Source organism: Microcaecilia unicolor, chromosome 10 (assembly GCF_901765095.1).
Source record: "Microcaecilia unicolor chromosome 10, aMicUni1.1, whole genome shotgun sequence".
Taxonomy (NCBI): domain Eukaryota; kingdom Metazoa; phylum Chordata; class Amphibia; order Gymnophiona; family Siphonopidae; genus Microcaecilia; species Microcaecilia unicolor.
Genome location: NC_044040.1, coordinates 207937776 through 207962824, shown reverse-complemented (window position 1 = coordinate 207962824; position 25049 = coordinate 207937776). Strand labels below are relative to the sequence as shown.

The 25049-nt window shown below is 43.8% G+C and overlaps 1 protein-coding gene across 2 annotated transcripts in view; it reads right to left on the bottom strand.

Annotated features, from left to right (window-relative positions):
- The window catches only part of LOC115478301 (xyloside xylosyltransferase 1-like), a 142124-nt gene that overhangs the window by 53100 nt on the left and 63975 nt on the right, over window positions 1–25049 (bottom strand). For both annotated transcript variants that reach the window (XM_030215599.1, XM_030215597.1), the window contains exon 3: window positions 13641–13773. In XM_030215599.1, coding sequence (XP_030071459.1) covers window positions 13641–13773 — 133 coding nt within the window. The remainder of the gene's footprint in view (window positions 1–13640; window positions 13774–25049) is intronic.

Here is a 25049-nt window from a genome sequence, read left to right as displayed (position 1 = left end):
CCGAACCCCCCCCCCCCCCCCCATTTTATTTTTTAATTTTCTCTGGCGGTTCAGTGAACCGGACCCCTTCCCCCATGTGTGCACACACTCCCCCCTCCTGGTCTCAACCCCGACTACACCCGCACAACTCCATGTACCCTTTACAAGGTGGAGGCAGAGGTCAGGAGCTCCTGCCTCGGGCCTGCCTATAACACAATGGCTGCGCCCAGGCCCTAACCAGTGCATCCCAGCCCAGTGCACTGGACAGGGCAAAACACCATATAAGAGTCCGGTTCAAGATTTGAGGGAGTGTCGGGGTCCATTAGATCACCAGGGAAATTTAAAAATAAATCCAGGGGGGTGGGGAGGGGGAGTACAAGCAGGTAGCCTTTGTAGCTGCCTGCTTGTGATTCTCTCCGACAGCTCCAGAGCAGCCGCAAAATTTGCACGTTAAATTACTGCTGCTCTGAAGCTATCCATCTACCAGAATACACATTAGAATACTAATGGGCTCATTGTAATATATTTGCATGGGGTTCTCAGTGGGTGCTAACGGCACACATTAGAGCCATGGAAAAATCCTTTGTGCATTACTAGCTACATAATCGCTTGCTTTAGACTGGCTAGAACCAGTCTAAAGCAAACGATATTAGCACTTTAAGTTTTGTGCATATTCGTGGCTAGCTGATGAGAACCTCATGGGTCAGTCTGCCCACTTTCCCCAACTACTGTGTCACTGCAGACCCCTCTTAGATTTCTAATTCTCTCCTTTCCTTGCCATTACCATTGCCTTCTCCCTCTTTCCAAAGCACGCTTGAATTAGAAACACAAAATCATGACGGCAGATAAGGGCCACCAGATTTTGCCCTTCCTCAGCAACCACTAGCTCCTCCTTTTTTTTTTTTTTTTTAAGTTACATGTGTACCCCGCGCTTTCCCACTCATGGCAGGCTCAATGCGGCAGGCAATGGAGGGTTAAGTGACTTGCCCAGAGTCACAAGGAGCTGCCTGTGCCGGGAATCGAGCTCAGTTCCTCAGTTCCCCAGGACCAAAGTCCACCACCCTAACCACTAGGCCACTCCTCCATGGAATGTTGCTACTATTTGAGATTCTACATGGAATGTTGCTATTCCACTAACAACATTCCATGTAGAAGTCGGCCCTTGCAGATCACCAATGTGGCCGCGCAGGCTTCTGCTTCTGTGAGTCTGACGTCCTGCACATACGTCCTGCAGGACGTCAGACTCACCGAAACAGAAGCCTGCACAGCCTTCTACATGGAATGTTGCTAGTGGAATAGCAACATTCCATGTAGGATCTCCAATAGTAGCAACATTCCATGTAGAATCTCCAATAGTATCTATTTTATTTTTGTTACATTTGTACCCTGCGCTTTCCCACTCATGGCAGGCTCAATGCGGCAGGCAATGGAGGGTTAAGTGACTTGCCCAGAGTCACAAGGAGTTGCCTGTGCCGGGAATCGAGCTCAGTTCCTCAGTTCCCCAGGACCAAAGTCCACCACCCTAACCACTAGGCCACTCTTCCGGGATTCCAACGTGCCTGTCCAATTTGGTTACTGAATCTAGGCAGCTGCTTCTCTTGCGGTACAGAAACTTTTTCTCAGCTTCATGCTGTTATGCCTCTCCCCTGAGCTTCCTTTTCTAGGGCAGCGGGATATATAGAGCTTTTCACCTTTTTAGCATAGGAAGGATAATTTTAAAAGTTATTTCTGAGTAATGAAGAAATAAATTGGGTCTTTGATATGTACATACATAAGTTTATCCAGGCCGAGTGAAGACACTTTGGGGGCTGGGCTCAGGGAGGGGTTTCCAGTCTTGGGATTGATGTGCCACAGCCATGGCCACTTCTTGTAGAAAAGCATGCAGGAATAACTTATCATCATTAAAATGACAAAATATTATTTATGTATGCTTTCTGTTTACAGGTAAGAAACTTCACATCCCCATCTGACCAGAATATGTTTACCTGCATTTTGTACAGTAACCAAAATAAACACAACACATTGTTCCAACGTGAGTCAACAGGGTGAATTACAGTGCGGTCCATCCTGTTTGTGCTGTGAAGGTCTTTTCCTCCTGTCTGCAGGATATGACTGCCTTCTTTTTGCAGCTTCCTACAGTGCCTCGTCTTTGTAAAAAGAAGAATGTTTTCTAGAACCAGGACTACAGCATACAATAGTAAGGATTACTTTAGTAATGCAGTGCTAACAGTAACCAAAATACTCAGATCTATCTTTTCGGCACCCACAAAATCTATGCCGTGGAACAGGGGCGTAGCTACGGGTGGGCCTGGATGGGCCCAGGCCCACTCAATTTAGCCTCAGGCCTGCTCGCCTGCCCACCCAGAGTCCGAGTCCATCCCCGTCGGTCCGTATCTTCGAATCCTCGCCCGCAGCGATGAACTGGCGGGCGGGGGCGCCAGTGCGCCGCTCTCCAGTAGTAAAAGCAGCAAGCCGGCAGGTTTGAGTCCGTCCTTTGCTTCCCTGCCCTCTCTGCGTCCCGCCCGCCTGAAAGGAAATGACATCACAAGAAGGCGGGACGCAGAGAAGGCAGGGAAGCGAAGGACGGAGGTGAACCTGCCAGCTTGCTGCTTTTACTACTGGAGCGTAGCGCCCCGCCCGCCCGTTCGCCGCTGCAACCTCAGGAGTGGAGTGCAAGTGAGCCAGCCCACTGTAAGGAAGCCATTTGGTAAATTTCTGTTTCCACTCCCCCGCACAGCCGTCGCGTCGCCGTTCGTTCAAAACGCAGCAAGCAAACCTGTGAGCTGCTGCATCCACATTGTCGTTCTTTGCCAAGAGAGATGAGAGATGCTGCGAAGGGGGAGAGAGGGGGGTGGAAAGAAACAGGATGGGTGGGGGAAATTCTGGCCACACTGGATCACAGGAGAGGGGGGCAAGACGAAAAGAGAGAAGTGACAGGAAGATGCTGGGAGGGGGTGAAGGGTGGGGAGAAGAGAGGGAGCAGATGCTGGGCTAGAAGGGTGGAGGGAGAGAGACACTGTGAAAGGTGGAACCATGTGGGAGAGGCCAAGGGGGTGGCAAGCAAATGAACGCAAGGAGGATGGTGATTACAGGGGAAAGAAATATGGTAAGGGGGGATAGATTGAAGATGGAAGGGAATGGATGGCTGGGGAAGCAGAGAGATGGGGAATAGGAGAACTAGTGGGTGAAAAGGAAATGGAAATCTGACAGGTATCTGAAAAGTAAAACAAAGGGAAAAGGGTTAGGATAAAATTTGGGTGAACAGAGAAAAGAAAAGAAAAAAAAAGAGGAAAGAGCTAAAATGGAAAGGTCAATATGTCAGAGGCAAGTGAAGTGAGGGAATGGAACAAGAGAGGAGAAAAAGACAAATGGACAGCAGCTGCTTGAAGGAGAAAAAGCAGAAAGATTGGAAAGTTCAAAGGAGAAACTGGATCAACATGATGGAAAAAGAAAATGACCAGACAACAAAGGTAGAAAAGGCATTTTATTTTGAATCTTAAATGAAATATGATAGCTTGAGAAATGTGCATAGCGGATGTCACTTTCCTCATGAGCTAAAGTGTTTCTGTTTCTATTTTGAGTTGGGAGGTGCTGGGGGAGAGGTGGAGAATAGGGGGAGGAAGGGGGCGGGGAAGAGAGAAAATTTTGCGCCCACCCACTTCGGGCTCAGGCCCACCCAAAATTGGCTGTCTGGCTACGCCACTGCCGTGGAAATCACATGTATTTACGAAAAGATAGACAGAAAGCCTGGGCTGGAGCCAGTCCAGTGACAACTGCCACACAGAGGAACCAGAATTTGATTTCCAGCTCAGATCTTCTTCCTAGGGCAGTGAGGAGTGGAGTTTGGTGAGAGCAGTGTTCACAGCTGCTGGAAGGGTTGAGGGGGCGGGGGAGGGGGGGAGGTGGTTAGGAAGTTATAGCCATTGCACAATAGTGACACCTAGTGCCCTGATTTAGAACCCACGACCACAGAGTTCTGGAATGGAACCCTGGTGTGTGTCCCTCAGTCAAGGGCCTGCTGCAGCAATGACTGAACTAAGTTGAGAGGTGACAAAAAGGGAAAAGGGAAATCTGCAGGTGGTCGCAAACGAAAACGCCAGGCTCCAGATCCCAGAGCCAGGTCCAATTCCAGTGAAGCTGGAAGTCCAAAGGATCAACAAAAAGACCAGATGGATCTATTAAAGGACAATCTTCACATTTACTATTTGAAATATAGGTTTGTTTGCCTGCTCCTCCATTTAATTAAAGTTTGAAAATAGTAAAATGTCTCTGATCCCCAAAAGACCCAAATCTCCATCCTAAAATATCAACATTTCTTCAAAAGTATTTAAAACCAGGAGAGAAGAGCAAACACTGCATTATGCCATCTGTTGCATACCAGGTTCCATTTTTCCTCCTCACAAATGGAAAAAGCAAAGATACTTACCTGTAGCTGGTGTTCTCCGAGCACAGCAAGCCAATTATTCTCACGTTTGGGTGACATCATTCAACAGAGCCCGGTGTGGATGCTGACTAGCTAGTAAGGTAGAAAGTTCTAGCAGCGTCCCACTGCGCATGCACTGTTGCCTTCCCACCCGACACGCGAGCATATGTCCTCCAGTCAGGTGAAAAAGCAAAAAGCCTATAACTTAAGACAACTCCTAGGGGAGGTGGGAGGGTATGTGAGAATAATCGGCCTGCTGTCCTCAGAGAACACCAGCTACAGGCAAGTATCTTTGCGTTCTCCGAGGACAAGCAGACCTTCATATTCTCACATTTGGGAATCCCTAGGCACCAGGCTCACCGAAAACAAGAAAACTAGGATAACTTGAGTCTCGAAAAGTCAAGACTAAAAGTTCAATCAACCTTAAACTATATACATACTAGCTGTGTAGGTGCAGCCTGCAACAGAATTAAACAGGGCCTAGGATGGTGGAGTTAAATTCTAGACCCTGAACAAATTCTGCAGAACTACCTGTCCGAACTGACTGTCGCACTGGGTGTCCTGATTCAAACAGTAGTGGGAACTGAATGGGTGGACTGAAGACCATGTTGCATGAGTGGAGGAGTGGCCTAGTGGTTAGGGTGGTGGACTTTGGTCCTGGGGAACTGAGGAACTGAGTTTGATTCCCACTTCAGGCACAGGCAGTTCCTTGTGATTCTGGGCAAGTCACTTAACCCTCCATTGCCCCATGTAAGCCGCATTGAGCCTGCCATGAGTGGGAAAGCGCGGGGTACAAATGTAACAACAACAACAACAAAAAAAACCTTGTAAATCTACTCTATGAAGGCTGATCTCAACCGACGCAGCCATGGCTCTGACAGTGAGCCATGACATGACCCTCAAAGTCAGCCCAACCTGGGCATATACAAAGGATATGCAATCTGCTATCCAATTTGAAAGTTAGTGTTTGCCAATGGCCACGGGGTCAAAAGAAACGAAAAGCTGGGTGGATTGTCTATGGACTTGAATCTATTTCAGATAGAAGGCTAAGGCTCACTTGCACTCTAAAGTACACATTTGCCAGGATGGGTATAAGGTTTTGGGAAAAATGTTGGCAGAACAACTGACTGGTTAAGATGGAACTCTGACAATACCTTAGGAAGGAACTTAGGGTGCATGCAGAGGATTACATTGTTGTAATGAAACTTAGTATGTGAGCTACCAGGGTCTGGATTTGTTTGGAAGACTTTTCAGGCCTCCATGCTCATTGCCCGCATCCAGTACTAACAGTTCTAAATGAGCCTGTGTGTCGAGGGAGATCGATTCTTATGATTCCCCCGATGCATATAGCCTTGATTCTCCGGTGCCAATAATGACGCCGAATCTGTACGGATCCATGGTGCCTGTGTCAGATCTGATGTTGACCAGACCCAGGGCCTGCTATCAGCATCCAGTGTCGAGGCAAGTGGAGACTCACTTGATGCCGGTTACCTCCCAGTGAACACTGAAGTCAAAGCAACCATGGTGGTCGATACCGCTGGTGCCGGAGTCGATGGTCCAGCCTTCTAAGTGCCAAAAAGATGCCAGGGTGCCAAGTGGTGGAATTCACTACCAACGGCAATCAAGGGTCAGCCTGATTACTTGGCATTTCGTAGAAGACTGAAAACTCTCCTCTTTGAGAGGTTTCTACCCATTGATGGTGTATCTCAGATTGCAAATGGCCATCAATGGTCTATACCTGATATTTTGTTTATGGCTTTGTAAACCTTGTCTGTTGTTTATTTACTGTTAGCCACATTGAACTCAAGTATGTTTGGGATAATATGGGGTATAAATGTCAAAATAAATAAATATCGCCTCACTGCTCTGGTTCCCAGAAGACTCCGAGTGAGTTTGTTTCCTTCTCTCGTGCTTCCGAATGTTGCACTTAACCACATAAGAGAGTTAGCTGGCTACATATACCCAGATGGACATAGCCTGGAACTGAATACCTGGGGATAATTATCACTGCTGGCAAAAAAAAACAAAAAAAAAAACCCTCGCTAAACATTTACCCCATAATTGTTAAGTCCAGGCATGAATATTTCAAGTGATGTTTACAACAGATATTTCCTGAAGGTTATCCCCCCCCCCCCCCCCCCCCTACATAATTTACACTCCATTGAATAACTGTACCTAAATACAATTAATCTAATCTTTTTCTATGTATATAACTTCCCGTTAATGAACTTGACAAGGGTATGTCGCAGTCTAATGCTGCAGAAAATAGACCGAAGTAGACTACACCAGACAAGAATGCCAGAAAGCAAATCCACTGCTCATGTCGAGAAACAGAGCAGAATATAAATCCTCTGTTTGCCTTATTTCATTAGACCTCTTTGGCTTCTCCAGCAGCAAGTGAAATCATGCCACATTCAAGTGAAAAACTGTCTGACAGCCTGACTTCCCAATTACACAGCTTGCTTCCAGGAAAACGACAAAGACTCCGCATTCTCATCAAGAAAGAAGAGAATTTGTACCGAATGCCGAGTAGGATGAAGACTCAGCTGTCGAAACCCCACTGCGAGAGAAAACCGTCATCTCTGTTCCAAAGAAATGTACATTGTTGCTGCTAAACTCGTTTTTTTTTTTTTTTATTGGACTTGATACACTTTTGACAAGCGTTCGAAAGCATCGCCGCCTTCTTCAAGTCGGTTATAAAACAAAAGATGACAATATTAAAATATATATTAAGTGAAACATGAAAAGCGTTCCAGTGACAGTCTCAAGGGAGAGGAGGTTAGTAAGAAAACAGGGAGGGGTGGGTGGACTTATGGGTGATCAGAAGGTGGCAAAGCAGTATAATGTTATGGTTTGTAGTGTGATAGGAAACCCAGATCTTCGTTAAGTCCTAATTGGTAGGTGTCAATATCTAGGTTTTGAAAAATGTTCATTCACTCAAAACTTAGACAATCCAGGAACATAAGACCTCAGGGCTTAACAAGGATCTGGGTCTCCTATTCAACTACAAACCACAAAATTATACTGCCTTGTCACTTTCTGGTTACCCCTCCACCTTTCCACGTTTCTCCCTGTTATTCCTTTCCCCCCCAGTGGCGCAGCCACAGGTGGGCCTGGGTGGGCTAGGGCCCACCCACTTAGGGCTCAGGCCCACCCAACAGTAGCACATATTTAGCGGTAGCTGGTGGGGATCCCAAGCTCCACCAGCTGAAGAGTTCCCCCTGATAACGAAAATGCTACTCTCCAGGATACTGGCAACTGCTCATTCTCAGTTTTCAGCCCATGCCTGCTGCAAACTGCCAAGGTGGAGAGAAGCATTTTCCCACCAGCTGAGATATTTTTTTTGGTGGGAGGGTGAGAACACTTGGTGCCCACCCACTTCTTGCCTAGGCCCACCTAAAATCTGCAGTCTGGCTACGCCCCTGTTCCCCCCACCCCTTCCTCAAGACTGTCCCTGGAATGTTTTTCATGTTTCACTTAATATATAGTCCGATATTTATTTATAGTACATTTCTACCTCACATTTTCCCACGCATGCAGGCACAATGTGGCTAACATAGGATAAGTAAAAATGACAATACAATAAGAGAAATGTTAAGAGACAAAAATTGGGCAAGGAAGGGGAAGGGGGCATAACAATTTCAGGGGTAAGTAAGTCATCTTTTGCTCATAACTGATATGAAGGCAGCAGCTCTGCCTCTGAAGGCTTGTCAAAAATGTATTAGGTTAGTCCAATAAAAAAGTATCATCTTATTTTCCTTTCTTTTGATTTACTTCTATTTAGAAACATAGAAACTGAGAAAAATGTAGGCAGATAAAGGGGAAATGGGACTTGATATACCACCTTTCTGAGGTTTTTGCAACTACATTCAAAGCGGTTTACATATATTCAGGTACTTATTTTGTACCTGGGGCAATGGAGGGTTAAGTGACTTGCCCAGAGTCACAAGGAGCTGCAGTGGGAATTGAACTCAGTTCCCCAGGATCAAAGTTCACTGCACTAACCACTAGGCTACTCCTCCACTCATTCCACCAATAAGAGCCAACCTCATCAGTGATGTCACAATGGCTTGATTGCCCGATACTTGGCTCACTTCTGATATTGTGATGTCATAAGGGAAAGGGGGAAAGGGAAATGGGACTTGATATACCGCCTTTCTGAGGTTTTTGCAACTACATTCAAAGCGGTTTACATATATTCAGGTACTTATTTTGTACCAGGGGCAATGGAGGGTTAAGTGACTTGGCCAGAGTCACAAGGAGCTGCAGTGGGAATTGAACTCAGTTCCCCAGGATCAAAGTCCACTGCACTAACCACTAGGCTACTCCTCCATTCATTCCACCAATAAGAGCCAACCTCATCAGTGATGTCACAATGGCTTGATTGCCCGATACTTGGCTCAGTCACTTGTGATATTGTGATGTCATAAGGGAAAGGGAACTGGGACTTGATGTACTGCCTTTCTGAGGTTTTTGCAACTACATTCAAAGCGGTTTACATATATTCAGGTACTTATTTTGTACCAGGAGCAATGGAGGGTTAAGTGACTTGCCCAGAGTCACAAGGAGCTGCAGTGGGAATCAAACTCAGTTCCCCAGGATCCAAGTCCACTGCACTAACCACTAGGCTACTCCCATTCAGTCTGCCCATCCATGCCATCTACTCTCCCTTACTACTGTCTTAGAGATCCTATGTACTTATCCCTCTCGCTCTCTTAACCAGCACCTACACTACTTCAGCTAAACTCTTGACATAATTCACTTCGGAGTGAAAGAGAGCCGGGGGAGGGTTCTGCTCCCTTCATGCAAGTAGAAAACTATGGTGACCCTCCCACTGGAGTAAGACCAGAGTCCTCCATACCTTGTACCAAGAATGCTTGTCTAGGGTAGTGGAAGGAAGAAGCCCGTACTAGAACGTTCTGGATTTATTAGCACTGAGGAGAGAAGGTGCTGCGAAGTCAGCAGTGCCCAACTGTACTTCTGCACAAGCTGCTTCAAATGCTGCTATTTGGGAGAGCAGCATAAATCAGCAACTTTCAAAGGGTTGAAAATCAATCAGGGATGAGCTCTAAATTTAGCTGCCTAAAAATTGAGTGGTTTGAAATGGGGGGGGGGGGGGGGGGGCAGAGTCACTGGATGCTGGGCTCGATGGACCTTTGGTCTTTTCCCAGTGTGGCATTACTTATGTGGCCAGCAGTGTTATAAATGTTTTCTGAACGTGAAGCCTGTTCTACACACGGAAAAGGCATTCTATACAACTACCGTGTTTCCCCGAAAATAAGACACTGTCTTATATTAATTTTTGCCCCCAAAAATGCGCTAGGTCTTATTTTCAGGGGCTGTCTTATTTTTGGGGGAAACATCGGGGTTGGACCGCCCGCCCTCCGTCGCTCCCGGAACTTAAACGCCTCCTTTCACCTTCGCAGCAAGCAGCAGCAGGGCAGGCCACTCCTTCCTTCCGTGTCCCGCCCTCGCCTGACGTAACGTCCGTGAGGGTGTGGCACGGAAGGAAGGAGAGGTCTGCCCTGCTGCTGCGAAGGTGAAAGGAGGCGTTTAAGGTTAGTTCCGGGAGCGATGGAGGGTGGGTGGAGGGGGGGCCCGGCGACCTCGGGTGGGGGGGGGCGGCCTTGTCCGGCTCTCGGCGGCCCTGCTTTCAAACAAAAATTTGCTATGTCTTATTTTCGGGGGAGGCCTTATATCTACCATATCTACCATTTCAGGAAAACCTCTACTAGGTCTTATTTTCGGGGGATGTCTTACTTTCGGGGAAACAGGGTATACAGCAGTATACATGCGTGTTAAGTACACACACCGAGGAGATGTCCCATGCTTACAAGCCCACCCTGTGTATGCAGTCCTGGGGACACAGTTTGGAAAGAGCAGGGGTGGTGGTGTGAAATATGCACGTTTCACAAAATACTGAGTTACAAATTACGCTCGCCATGGGGCAGGCTTAAAATGTGTGCATTGCCATTTGCCTACTACTGGGGCTAGACTGAAAAGCCTATTTTTAGAAAAGCATATAGGTACCCACGTTGTCTTTATAAAATAGGAGTCTTATCACATAGGCATCCTGTTATAAGGCCCCAAGTTGCTGATTTTCAGCACTAGGTGCCTAACATAAGGTTTTAATGGAGGAAAGTTACATCTCGAAATGCTCCGTACTAACGGGCCTCTTCAATGTGGGCTGCTTAGCAGGGGAACTCTCTCTATACCTTACATCCTCACACAATGAATGAAGAGCTGTGCTACCCAAGATCTACTTTCACCGCCAACCCCCAGGCCCAAAGATCAAAGCATCACATGCCACAATCCCTCCTCTCACCCACAAATGGTTGTATGTCCCCAAACCCCTTCTCATAAAGCAAAGTAGCTGCATGGTTCCATCTGGGTCCTCTCCCTACCCAAGTTCCACCCCTGACTACTCTATCAGAGGAGGTACTGAAGAAGGGCAGGGCAGGAAAAGCAGGCGTCCTTCCTGTTCCACTGCTGCTGAAGTTCAAAATAACACCAGCTAGCCTCCAGCATCTTTGCCCCACACGTAGCCCCTTGTGTTTATCTATGCAGGAATGGGAATGAGAGCCTGTGGCCCTTGAACTTTGAACAGAGTGCGACATAGTGAGAGAGGAGGAGTCTGTTGGGACACTGGAGCCCTTTCATTCTATGTATGGAGAGGGGAAAAGAAATCACCCCACTAACTGGCCCACAATGGAAAAGATGGTTAGGAAAAACTTCTGCATGGAATTGGTGCCCATCACACATTTTTTTTGGGTTACCATGTACAGCTATGGTTGTGGCCACAACAGAGTAGCAAAAATTTAGAATGCGTGTTTTGGTTAAGTGAGGTTTGACTGTGCACATGAAATTTTTACCGACTTCTGTGCTATTTACTACAAGCTTTACTGGATAGGTCCCTACATCTACTCAGCTGCCCAGCTATCTGCTGTCATTCTACAAACCAAAGACCGAGGCTGAGTCCACTGACTGAACTGTTTCGGTATAAAACATCAAAATGAGACAGGAACCACACACAGAAATGCCGCCATCCAGACAAAGAAAAGATTTCAGTCTAGTCATAAGCTTTTCATTTTTCCTTGAATGATATCAGTTAAATAAATTCACAGCTCAGTCCATTTTTCTGGATTTCCTGTATGCTCACAGTAAATAGCAAAATTTGTACTTATTTATAAAGAAAAGAAAACACTTTTCTCAAAAATAAGAAAAGGAACCTGAAATAACACAATTTGGCTTCCTCTGGCACAAGTGAAGTGTGACCTGAAACATCCTTAGTGCAAGAGGAAGGCTGAACAGAGCACTGAGAGCACAGAGGAAAAAGGGCTCTGGTTGAAAAGCGCTAACAAAGACTGCTAACAGCATCCCCGGGTATCTGGTTTGTTTATTTTTGGAGTATTTTCTTTTTTGGTTTGATTCCTATTTTCTTTTCTTTCTTTCTTTCCTTCCTTTCTCCTATTCTCTTTCCTCTATGCATTCTCTGGTTTTAACAGCGTAAACCGCTGTGTTGTCTTACAGAATGGCAGTTTATCAAATTGTAAGCTAAACTTTCCCTATATGTATGCAAACATGTAGGTGGAACTGGGACAGGGAAGAAAAGAATGGTCCTGGGGAGGTGGGGGGGGGGGGGGGGGGGGGGAAGTGCAAACCAGTGACTACTGAGTGTCACACATCAAGGAACTATCAAGCCACTTTCCTTCCAGCAGAACGCCTGCTCTGATCGCCCTTCCCACCGCTCACCCTCTTCCCCCTTCCCAACATGGTAAAGTATTACACAGACAAGCTAAGCTGCTCTGTTGTTTCTAACCTTGTCCTGAAGAAACATCCATCTGCTCTGGTTTTCAAGATAATCCAAAATGAACTTGCAAGAGAGGGATCTGCATACATTTAGAGGCTCATTTTCAAAGCATGTCTCTGTGCTTTGAAAATGAGCCTCTAAATGTATGTATATCCATCTCATGCATATTCATCATGGCTCTCCTGAAAACCACTAATATAAAGCTGAATGAAGTTGAAACAACCTAAATATTGAAATGTTAGTAGTATCGATTTGAAGGCTTTTTTTTCTTGTTTATAGTGGAGAAAAAGACCTCAATAGTCATCACATGGCAATAAATTAATGAATATAATCAACGCCAGCGTTTCACTGACTCCGTTATTATCACTGGTCGTAAAAACCTCCACTTGCATGTAAATATGGGCTAAGGATGAAATAACTTATAACCCATCAAGGATAATCAGAATTGTGATGTTTTACACTTGCTTAAACAAAAAGTGTTACTTAGCTTTTGCAATTTTGCCCAACGGGGCTCTCCGTTTCACTTTGCAATCTAGCTTCATCAGGGGGCCAAGTAACTAATGGCAAATCACGATACCTTCAGCAATGGCGTCCTTTGCTCATGTGACACCGGTAGTGGAGATTTTTACGACCAGTGATAATAACGGAGTCAATGAAACGCTGGTATTGATTATATTCATTGATTTATTGCCATGTGATGACTACTGAGGTGTTTTTCTCCACTACAAACAAGAAAATAAGCCTTCAAACTGATACTACTAATATTTCAATATTTAGGTTGTTTCAACTTCATTCAGCTTTATATTAGTACTAGTAAAAAAGGCCCATTTCTGAGACCAATGAAACAGGCGCTAGCAAGGTTTTCAGCGGAGTGTGCATGTTTGAGAGAGTGTGTGTGAGAGTGACTGTGTGAGAAAGAGAGACGGAGTGAATGTGCGAGTGTGGGTGTGTGTGACATAGTTTGAGAGTGTGTGTGTGATAAAGAATAAGAGTGTGCGGCAGGGGCCCCCCCTCCGTCAAGGTGTTTTTGAAAAGAAGCAGGAGATCCCAAGGGGTCACGTTGTGACGCGAGGGCGGGGCAGACACTCATGGTGAAAAAGCGATCTACACCATGACACATTTAGAATGTTGGGGAACTTGAGGCTTCATTAGAATGTTGGAGGTGCGTCTTATATAGAGAGATATTTGCTACGTTTCTTGCTGAATTTTTGTCTCAGTATTATCTCCTGAAAACCAGACAGATTAGGTGTGCCTCCAGGACCGAGTCCAGAAACACTAAAGCTACTCAATGATGTCTACGCGTAATAACTTATTTCTATCACTAGACGACAAGATCATTTCTGCTGCTTTGGTAAACAAAGACCCAACACTAAAGAAAACCGGGAAGGTGAAAGAAGCGCCCCGCTACCTCCTTCTGACCCATTGTACCTGTACACAGGCTGCATCTCATGGGCTACGCCAATGACAGCATTGATTGGAAAATTGTCAAATTCCTCAAAGAGCTCTCTGATGTTGCTCTTGTACTTCAAATCCAAGTCCAGCTGAATCAGCCGTGGTATTTCTACAAGGCAAAGAGAGAAAACATCAACCAAAGGAAATAATAAAAATCACACAAGGCAATGCGTCATGGTCATCCAGCACATTATCCATCACTCGTCCAATGGTTAGCAAAGTACTCGGCATTGCGCCTCTTGTTCAATAGTCAAAAGGCACCTAGATCTTGCCAAATAAAAGATCTCCCCTGCTGAGCCCCTATATTTAAATTTGAGTGTTTAAAAAGTGAGTGGGGTCAGGGGATAGGGGAAGCTGGACAGAAGCAAATTAGGTGCCTAGAGCTGATTTTTAGCACAACAGCTAACCTGGGGGTCCTTTTACTAAGCTGCGGTAAAAGGTGGCCTTAGCACACCCTTATGTGGGGTTTTCCTGTGTGCCAAGGCCAATTTAACCGCAGTTACTACAACGGCCAATTTTCCATTTTTTTGAATATATGGTCATACGCTAATATTGCCCACAATTACCAACAAAAAGCAAATATATCAACTGTAGTTATAGGGATCAAATAAACATATATATTAAGGAAAAGGTACCCATAACAGACAGATTATAAATATTTTAAATTTTAAAGGTATGGTGCCTCAGCGATGCTGGTCCCAGATATATTTCAAAGGGATTCCAGCTGCGTTATCACCACAGGAATTTATTATAAACATTCATAATCACAACTCCGAGTACATCTTCAATTTATTTAATTTTTAATAGCTTATTTTTTTTTAGATAACTTTTTTTTTAATTCAACTTATCTGAATAATAATTTTTCAAAAGGGAAACCCCCTTTCATCGCACTCCAGGTTGATGACTTAGCAGGGGACATGAGTGACCAACCTGGAGTGTGTTGAAAGGGGAGTACCTTGAAACAGCTATTGGCGAAACACATGTCGGCATTGCTTCCCCTTTTGAAAAACCTAAAAAAAAAAAAAAGAAGAAGCTACTTAAAAATTAAATAAATTTAAGATTTACTTGGAGTTGCAATTATGAATGTTTATAATAAACTCCTGTGGTTACGATGAAGATGATGATGGGCCTGGAATCCCTCTGAAATATATCTGGGACCAGCATCGCTGAGGCACAGAAGGCAAAAGTAGAGACTAATAGACGATTCACCACTGGAGACGTGAGTCCAACAGTCTTTATTATATCAAAGATAACGACCCGACACAGGCCGTGTTTCGACGCTAAAAAGCGTCTGCATCAGGGGTCAATAAATACACTACAAATCAAAACATATAACATATAAATAATGCCAATAAAAACATATATGCACATCCATATAGAGATATGAAAATTCAATAGACACTGATTTTCTGATCAGAGGTCAATATGCTCAAATATGCTTAATAACCATTAAAACAGCATACATATATTCCAAAGATTTAAAAAGTTTTTGGCTTCTGCTAATATAAATAAAAAAATATATAAAAATATGAAAATATAAATATTATGTGTATTCCAGGTATATATATATAATTTTGGACTTATATGCCAGCTAAAATATGATGTATAAGTGGTTGTTAGAAAAAATGAAATAGGGTAATAAATATTAAATGCATCGCTGAGGCACCATACCTTAAAATATTTATAATCTGACTGTTATGGGTACCTTTTCCTGAATAGGAAAGCTGCAAAGGACTCGAATACAAATCAACTTACGCATCCAGCTTCTCCTACATAAGCACACAACTGTGGAACGCATTACCAAAAGCCTTGAAAACTACGAACGACCACCTAAACTTCGGGGAAAAAAACCTAAAAACTAACCTGTTTAAAAAGGCATACCCTACCCATCCAACATAAATGCCTGATCCCTGCAACACAACACAACTAAAGTGCGTAATGGACATAACACAAACTCTTCCGTTGTACGATTCCCTAATGTGGCTGTGCCACATGAACCTTATCTTACCACAATATCACTTTGCATTTTTTCACACCAGTGTCTGCAAAGGCCTCTCCGGTCCTATGTAAGCCACACTAAGCCTACAAATAGGTGGGGAAACGTGGGATACAAATGTAACAAATAAATAAATCCTAATATTGTCATTATAAAAAATTAGCGCATTAGCACTTTCCAACATTTATTTGGAGATGGTTAAGGACTCACATGCTAATCCTGCGCTGATCAGTTAACACGCAGTAATGAAGCTGCGCTAACCAATTAGCATAGAAATGCCAACTCTCTGCCCTCCACACACATCCCCTCCAACAAACTTTTTAAGGTATTTTAAATTGCGGTAAGGGCACGCTAGTCTTACCTCTGCTTAGTAAAAGGGTTCCTAAGTGTAGAATAAACAACTGTTCTAAATTTAGAGGACTCCGTTTCTGGAAGTGAGAATGAGGACAATCTGTACCACAAAACACAGGAACGTAAGGTCGCCTGGCTTTAGGATCTTAAATCCGAAGTGCCTGCGTTCGGGGCTGAGCACTTTAGACACAGAAAACATGTCTGATGTAGTTACAGGCAATAGTGAATCTGTTCATGGACCCACTGCAGCAAGAGACAGATCCCAGTAAGGAAAATGTTAAGAGGCTTAACTATGGTTAAGTGAACTCCTAAAGATTTTTAAAAAAAGAAAAAAGAAAGAAAGAGAGACAATGTACAGTGAAACCTCAGTTTTCGTTGGTTTCGGATTTCATTGATTTTTTCGACTAGAAATTTGTCTCGGTTTTCGTCGGTTGCCTCGGATTTCATCGAAAAAGAAGGACGTCCATCTCCCAATTTGTATCGGAAGATGGACGTCCTTCTCCCGATTTTGGGTGTCCTCGTTAATCGCCTCGGTTTTCGCCGATTGTTTTCGGACGGATTATCGATGAAAACCGAGGTTTCACTGTATTGGTAATATAAAAGTACTTGAACAAGAAAGTGTATAAAAATATCTAGGCGCAGAAAAAGATACAACCATCCAGCAAAACTTGACAGAAAAGAAAAGCAAAAAAATATTACAGAAGATAGAAACCGATACTGAAAAATGCCTCAACAGCACAAAATAGGACACAAGTTATCATTCAGTTTGTAATCCCTGCAAACCCATACAGCTTTGGAATCATAGACGTCCAGGTACAACAGGATATCCAGAATGCTGGCAGGACACCAACCAATAGTAAGGGTTTATGGTTTATATGCACTTGATATACCGCCATACCTAACTGGCAGATCACAGCAGTTTACAAAATAAAAAAATTAAAAGAGATAATCAGAAAGGAACTACAAAATCGTGACCGGAAAGAATACACAATATCATATCATATACTCATACCTATCTAAGAGTAAACATGGGAAAAGGGCAAGGAAGAGCAATCGTGGGCATAGGTGGTCGGTGGCCCAACTGTTTGGGGAGGCTAAAGGGGGCGGGGTTAGTGGGTGGAGCCAGGGGCGGAGCTTATATCCATAATTGTCTGATAACACACAGAAAAAAATAAATAAAAATAAAATAATCACAATTAATACCTTTTATTAAATGTAGATATTAGATATGTATCATATGTCAAAGAATAAAGTGGTTGCTCAAAGCATATTCTAAGCACAATCGCTCAACTGCAAAACACTATGCACAACTTTGTGCAAAAACACACTGAGAACCTTACTGTACCATAAATATTACACTGGGCAGAACCTAATACACCAATATACCACCCATACGGAAAATGCAGACCGCCAACAATATGAAACAAGGGATCATATCATCACAATTCTCATGTAGAGCCACAAAACACCCTAATTCATGTTTAATGTGGGATAAAATGCCATACATAAGTAAATAAATATAAACTTTTAATATTGAGCACCTGATTCTCAAAGTGGACATATTCCAAACACTATAATGAAAATAAAATGATCTTTTCTACCTTTGTTGTCTGGTGACTTTTTCTGATCATGCTGGCCCAGTATCCAATTCTGTTCTGTCCTCAGTGCAGGACAGGAAGTCATCCTCCTTAAATATCTCCCTGGCAACCCAGGACACCTCCAGCCAACACCCCCTCCCCCGCTCTCCCAGCAGTAAGGTAAACAAACCATAAACCAATTTCTACAACTGATTCACAAGGCTAGAGGGCTTTCACTGCAGCTCCTGCTGTGAGGATGGAGGTAAATCAACAATTTAAACCCCTCAGAGCACAGCAGGGGAGGCTTAGCCTGTCCAAGCCTCTTATACCGGGCGCCTATGATCGTGGGTAAGGAAAGGAAAAAGGAACAAACCATAAAGGCAACAGGGAAACGGCCACTCCAACCTAATTTTTTAAAAAGGCCTTTTTAAAGAGCCAAGTCATAGTAAGGGTCAGGATTTAATATACCATCTTTCTGTGGGTACAACAAAAGCTTGAAGCAAGAAAACCAGACATTGCAGTAGATGAGAAAAGGACAAGAACAGCATTACTAAGAGAAGAGTTGATATCCAGCCCCGACTGCTGGATCAAATAAAACAGCAGTCCATGACCTGTGAAATTACAGACTGGTGAGATTGGTGTTGGTGGTGGGTGAGATAGGATAAGCTATTCTTACCTTCTTTGACCATCCTATTTGCAGAATCTTCTCTCTTAACATTTTCTCTCTCAAGAGTGCTGGCATTTAAGAGAAAATGTTACAGAAAGATTCTACGAACAGGATGGTCACAGGAGGTAAGAAAAGAAGAAGAACTGTAAAAGAAAATGTAATGCTAAAAATAATTCAGAGGAAGCTGAGACTTTTTGTACACATCAGCAGAATGAACAGTGACAGGAAGATTAAAATACTGGTATTTGGAATGATGGATGATCTCAATAAACGTGGACGATCTCACAGAGAATGAGAAGACGACACTGAATGGTGCAGAGAAACCCTTCAAGAATTAAGCCACGCTACACTAGACAGAAATCAACGGAAAGAAATAGTCAAGAAGGTACTGGACACCTATGGACGCTAAGCCCGTGTTTGTTGACAACGACGATGTTACATTGGCCACCCTTCAGTTTTCAAGTACTAATTAAAGATTACCTGCAACAGGTCTGCTATGTCACCCTCGAGTTCTTTCAGAAAACTGGGGTGTATATCATCCAGTCCTGGTTGCACTTTCATCTGAAACCAACAAAACAAGCGGAAGAAATCCAGAAAGACCAGACTGAAACCACAGATGGTAACAGCACCAGAAAATTTTATTGGGATCTTACTCGGTCCATGTTTCGGCCAAAAAGGCCTTCTTCAGGGGTCTTCAAACTGAAATATATGGATGTTCCACCAAAAATTCTCACAAAATGAGACGATCTGGATGGAATAAAAGCGAAAATGAAAATGCTGGTGCCATCCAAATGGAGCATAGACATTACAGTCTGTAGGGTCCCAATAAAATTTTCTGGTGCTCTTACCATCTGTGGTTTCAGTCTGGTCTTTCTGGATTTCTTCCGCTTGTTTTGTTGGTTTTGTGTTTTTTTTTGCGGGAGATTTGGACTCTCTTTGTTGCTCTTTGCACATTCATTTGTCAATTTACTCCATTACATCTTCCAGCCAATGGGAATTAGGAAGCTGCTGCACAAAGAAAGGATAGCAGAAGGCCAGAGAGATGTTGAAAATCAAGTTGAACAGATGTTCAGTTGAGGTGTGCTTACTTATTAGATGTTTTATTAGTTCATTGAGCTAATTAATGACATGAAGAAGCTGTCAGTATGAGTGAGGGCCTGTAAGGGGGCAGCAGGAACTCCCTGGGCCTAGAAAGGGAAACGTTGCTAGGCAGGAGGGGAATACACCATGACAAAAGGAGTTGATGGAGCCAGCTGACTAAGCAAGAAGAGGAGCCAGTGTCCATGCTTGGTCATCACTAGGAATGAACTAGTGCTCTGTAGCACTATCACTGTTAGTGGAGCAGAGTAGTACAGTGAGACTGAGTTACCTATTGTACCATAGGAGAGCCAAGAACCAAGACTATAAGCTGTGAGATCCACTTGCCATGTTTACCATTGCCTACGTCAATAACATTTGTTAGATCTTCTCTGCTTAGCTCTTATGTTCCACACTGGCACAGAAATCAGTGTCAGGAGCAGGAAAGAAGCCCAAATGTGTAACAACGGTATCACAACATCTACATCTTTGTTGAACATTTTCAGCAGAAACACCAAATAAAAGAGCATCCGTCAAGTCCATTGTACGTGAGTAACTCTGGCTCTCAAGAGTAAACTTGGACTGATTGAGACAAAGAACGAAAACATATATTCTATTTTCGGATTCTAACCAAAATACAGAAGGATAGAACATGGAATGTCAATTCAAAGAGTACTTACCTACTAAAAAAAATATTTTGAATAGATCTCAACAGGGCTTTCATAAAAGGAATCCACTATATTTCCCCATTTAACCAATACATCTAATCATGCAAGACACAACCAGACATAATTGGAAGGGACAATATTTCGAACTAGTCCCATGGCTCAGGCCTTAGTACTATATCTTGTGGCATGGGGTGTAAGGCTTAAACTCTAATAGGAAGTACTGAAGACAGGATGTGCTTCAGGTCCAGGAAATGCTACAGAGCATTGCTGAGGTTGTACCTCACAGGAGGCAGCTCAACAGAGCCAACCATAATTGTTGTATGAGGAGTTGGAACCTAAGATGGAAGCATTAGAGGAAGAAAAAGAGACATTTCTGACATCCTTGGAGGCGTTTAGTTCTCTCACTTAAGAACAAGTATATGCAATGCAATGTCCCAACCCCTTCCAGTGATCTATCACTATGATGCGGCTCATTGGAGCTCCGTATATTCATAGTGGGGGAAAAAATGAGGGAACTTTTCCTCATAAAAACCAGTGCAAGCAAATAACTTCAGTAATAGCCTTGGTTCACTGTTCTCCCTTATGGAAAAAAGATTTCTGTCTTAGGATATTTATTTATTCGACTTGTTTAAGTAGATATACAACGTTTAAGTAGATATACAACACAAACAGAGTCAGATGCTATTTCTAAACCACTGATGCAGCAGCACAAATGAGAAAAATCAGTGTGAAAAGCACTGAACAGCACAAGATTCCGTGCTCTGTAAATCACACTGGAACTTCCTGCAGTTGCTCAAATTAAAGGGGACTCTCCCATATCAAAATGGTCTATTTGCAACCCAACTGAAATTAGACTCAAGTGGATCTCTGCAGCTGAGGGGGGGTATTGCACCTGTGCCAGGATAATTCACTGATTATGCAACTGATGCCAGAATAATGCCACTGATACAGAATTACCTTCTATCTCACACAATTAGGGGGAAAATGACGCCATCAGCATCTACATCTGCCAGTACAACATGGATGGAAGCAGTGCCGCAATCTCTTCAAGGAACGCTAGCTCACTGTTTGCTGAGGCTAGAGAGGTGGGATAGTATTCTCCCTTGAATTTTGAGGACAGCTTCTTCTCATGCTTTTCTGGATCAGCCAAGGTCCGCCCATGACATCACTGGGGTTATTTTAGAAACCCTATCCATAATTTCCGATTTCAAAAAGCTGCAATTTATACATGGAAATCCACACTATATAGGGATTTCTAGGAGCCATGATTTGGACAAAACTAACATCTACATGTATATTTCCCATTTCATAAAGCAAATACACATGCATGGGAGAACGGTCAATGTCAGCTTTTACATTAGCAACTCGTTTTGGCCAAGGGCTTTACTCCTTAATCCCATGCAGTTTTTGTCCACCTCCAAAATAAAACCACGTTAAAATTATGGACTCTGTTAAATTGGCAACACTTGCGTGTGTGGGCTGGTATAATGGGGCACTTCCATGTTTAAGTGGAAGCCCCAGGTGGAAGCGGACGGGTCTATGAAGTTGTTTCCAACATATGCATTTGTAAAATGACTGCACCCACTATGCGTGCCTGAAAATACACGTGCACTCCTGTACATATTTTAGAAACAGCTGTATGTCAGCAGATCCAATTAAAAGTGAGCACATCCCAATTTGAGCATCTCTCAATCATGGTTTAATAAAATGTAAGCTTATTCAGATCACAGCAGTCTGCAATAAAATAACAAACACATTTTCAAAAAAAGAACTCCATCTTAATTTCAGGAATAACATGTTTAGAATGTTTGTACGTTTGGGAAGCTGCCAGGTGCCCTTGACCTGGATTGGCCGCTGTCGGGGACAGGATGCTGGGCTTGATGGGCTTTTGGTCTTTTCCCAGTATGGCATTACTTATGTACTTAAGTTAAGACAGGACAGAACCTAACACACACAAACAAGTCTCAGACACACCAAGTAGCATAAAATCTCTCACTAATTAAATAAAAAAGAAAAAGAAAGAAAAGACAAAGGCGCCTATGTAGGATCCAGCTTATTCCTTCAGGGGCTGTAGTCTAAATGCAGTAACGAAATTGCAATCTCTATGTTCTGTGTAAAATAGAGCTTCATACCTAGCACTTTAAGACAGAAGAGACTTGCACTGTTTGTGGCTGGAAGGATGCACAACCCAACGTAGGTGCTGTGGACAGTTGCCAGAGAGGAAAGACACACGGGTCACTGTGGGGGTAAAAGCTTTTACCACAAAGAGTCAGGGACTTGACAAGTTGATATACCGCCTTTCGGTCATACAACCAAAATGGTTTACATACTCTGTGCAGGTAATTACTCTGTCCCTACTGGCTCACAGTCCGTCTTTATTTTTTTGTACTTGGGGCAATGGAGGGTTAAGTGACTTGCCCAGGGTCTCAAGGAGCTGCACTGGGAATTGAACCCAGTTCCCCAGGTTCTCAACCCATTGCGTTAACCATTAGGCTACTCCTCCACAAGAAGAGTGCTGATGGGATTAATCCTGGAAGAGCTTTCCATGCCAACCTTCAGCCAGGATATCTTTCATGGAGGGAACGTGCAGTAAAATCAGCAACATTAGAATTCATTGCATTACTTCTGTTACTTGATATTGTTCCAAGAGCACGAGGTTCCCCATCACGGCCTTTAACTTGGGTCATTTGGCAGCTCCAAAATCTTCCAACTGCTCCTTCAGACACAATCCATGGACAGTCTTCTCAGCTGCTTTAGGGGACACCTGGCACTTTGAGAAACTGTTAAACTGAGAAGTTTCCGAGCTAGGATTATTCTTCCACTCCTCTAGGTTTGCTTTGGGATTACAGACACCTAGGACCGATTCACAAACTTTTGCTGGGGATACACACTAGCTGTAGCATTATTTTTTTTTTTTTGGGGGGGGGGGGGGGGGGAGAAGGGCTATACAAACACAGCAAAATGAAGGCAGATAAAGACCATATGGCCTATTCAGTCTGCCCATTCATGCCATCTGCTATCCCTATGTATTTGCCGTAAGCTTTCTTGGAATTCAGATAAGACGTATTGTCCGTCCCCTTTTACCGTCATCCTATGGTCCCTCATTTCTGAGTTGAAGTCAAAGAGCGAGCTGCTTTTTTGTTGCTGTTTTTCTTCTTCTTTTTGGCTTTTTCAGCACCCAACAGACTGCTATTGGCAGTACTACCCTTCTGAATTATAAAAATATAATGGAAACTCCCATCTGTGAAAATGGATTACTGAAAATGTGCCCACATATTTAGAAAAGAGATTTGTTTAGCTATTAAAAGCTGGTCCTCAAGAGTTTAATTCTGAAATCCTTGCAGCAAAGAACAGGGAGTGCTGAAAAGCCAGTGGGCTCGGAGTTTGACACCTAGTTGAGTGGAGTGGCCTAGTGGTTAGGGTGGGGGACTTTGGTCCTGGGGAACTGAGGAACTGAGTTCGATTCTCACTTCAGGCACAGGCAAGTCACTTAACCCTCCATTGCCCCATGTAAGCCGCATTGAGCCTGCCATGAGTGGGAAAGCGCAGGGTACAAATGGAACAAAAATAAAATAGATACTATTGGAGATTCTACATGGAATGTTGCTACTGTTGGAGATTCTACATGGAATGTTGCTATTCCACTAGCAACATTCCACGTAGAAGGCTGCGCAGGCTTCTGTTTCTGTGAGTCTGTCAGATTCACAGAAGCAGAAGCCTGCGCGGCCACATTGGTGATCTGCAAGGGCCGACTTCTACATGGAATGTTGCTAGTGGAATAGCAACATTCCATGTAGAATCTCAAATAGTAGCAACAGTGGAGGAGTGGCCTAGTGGTTAGGGTGGTGGACTTTGGTCCTGAGGAACTGAGTTCGATTCCCGGCACAGGCAGCTCCTTGTGACTCTGGGCAAGTCACTTAACCCTCCATTGCCTGCCGCATTGAGCCTGCAATGAGTGGGAAAAAGTGCGGGGTACAAATGTAATAAAAATAAAAAATAGTTCATTCAAAATTTCCTGCCCATGTCCGTGGCAGGCAGATCTTTTGCAAATCCGAAATATTTCCAGCTGTCTTGATGCAGGCAGTATTTCTGGAGCAACACAGAATTACAACGAAAATCTTTTTCACTTTAACACATAATTAAAAAAACCAAAACATGACAGATTGAAATTATATAAAGCCTCGAGCTCCCAAATTAGCAGCATGCTTTCCTTTCACGGGCTTCGCAGACTGTTCACATTATCCAGAAGGCTAAACATTTGCCTTCTGATGCTCACATTACCCTCAGCCATTTCTTAATTCTGCTGCAATTAGTTTTCCTACTGCTAAACATTTTTCAAAGATAAAGGATGTGCTCTGGATTTTAGAGAACACTGTCAATGCTTTCCCTCATTTACCATGCCGAACCAGATTTCATTATAGAAGTGATAACTCCACTCAGCTGTTGCATCCGATGCACCGAGTGGTAATAAGACTTGGGGACAGGGAGACATAACAGGGAAAAAATATTCATGCATGGTCTAGGACTTTTGAGACTCAGAAAAAAACCCAATTAAGGCCTTTTCACCCTGAGTCGAAAATAGAGCTGATCAATTTTGTCCAGTAATACAATCTCTGCCTCCTCCTTTTTTGCTAATGGTCTCTCCTCCCATAGTGTTCCTGAACAGCTGATAACTTCTGGCAACGCTCAGCGAGTTTGAGCACTGCATACACTCCCACGCTGGTTACACAGTCAGAACCCTGTGGGAGCAGGGCGAGAGTACAGGAACTACACAGTTCGAAGTCACAGAGATCCACACAATGCTTGTTGGGGGGGGGGGGGGGGGGGATGGCTGCAAAGCTGACTTACTAGGGCGTAGCCAGACAACAGATTTTGGGTGGGCCTAGGCAAGAAGTAGGTGAGCACCAAGTGTTCTCCCCCCACCAAAAAAATATCCCAGCTGCCAGGAAAATGCTTCTTTCCACCTTGGCAGTCTGCAGCAGGCATGCGCTAAAACCTGAGCATGCACAGGTGCTGGTATTGTGGAGAGTAGCGTTTTCGTTACCATCA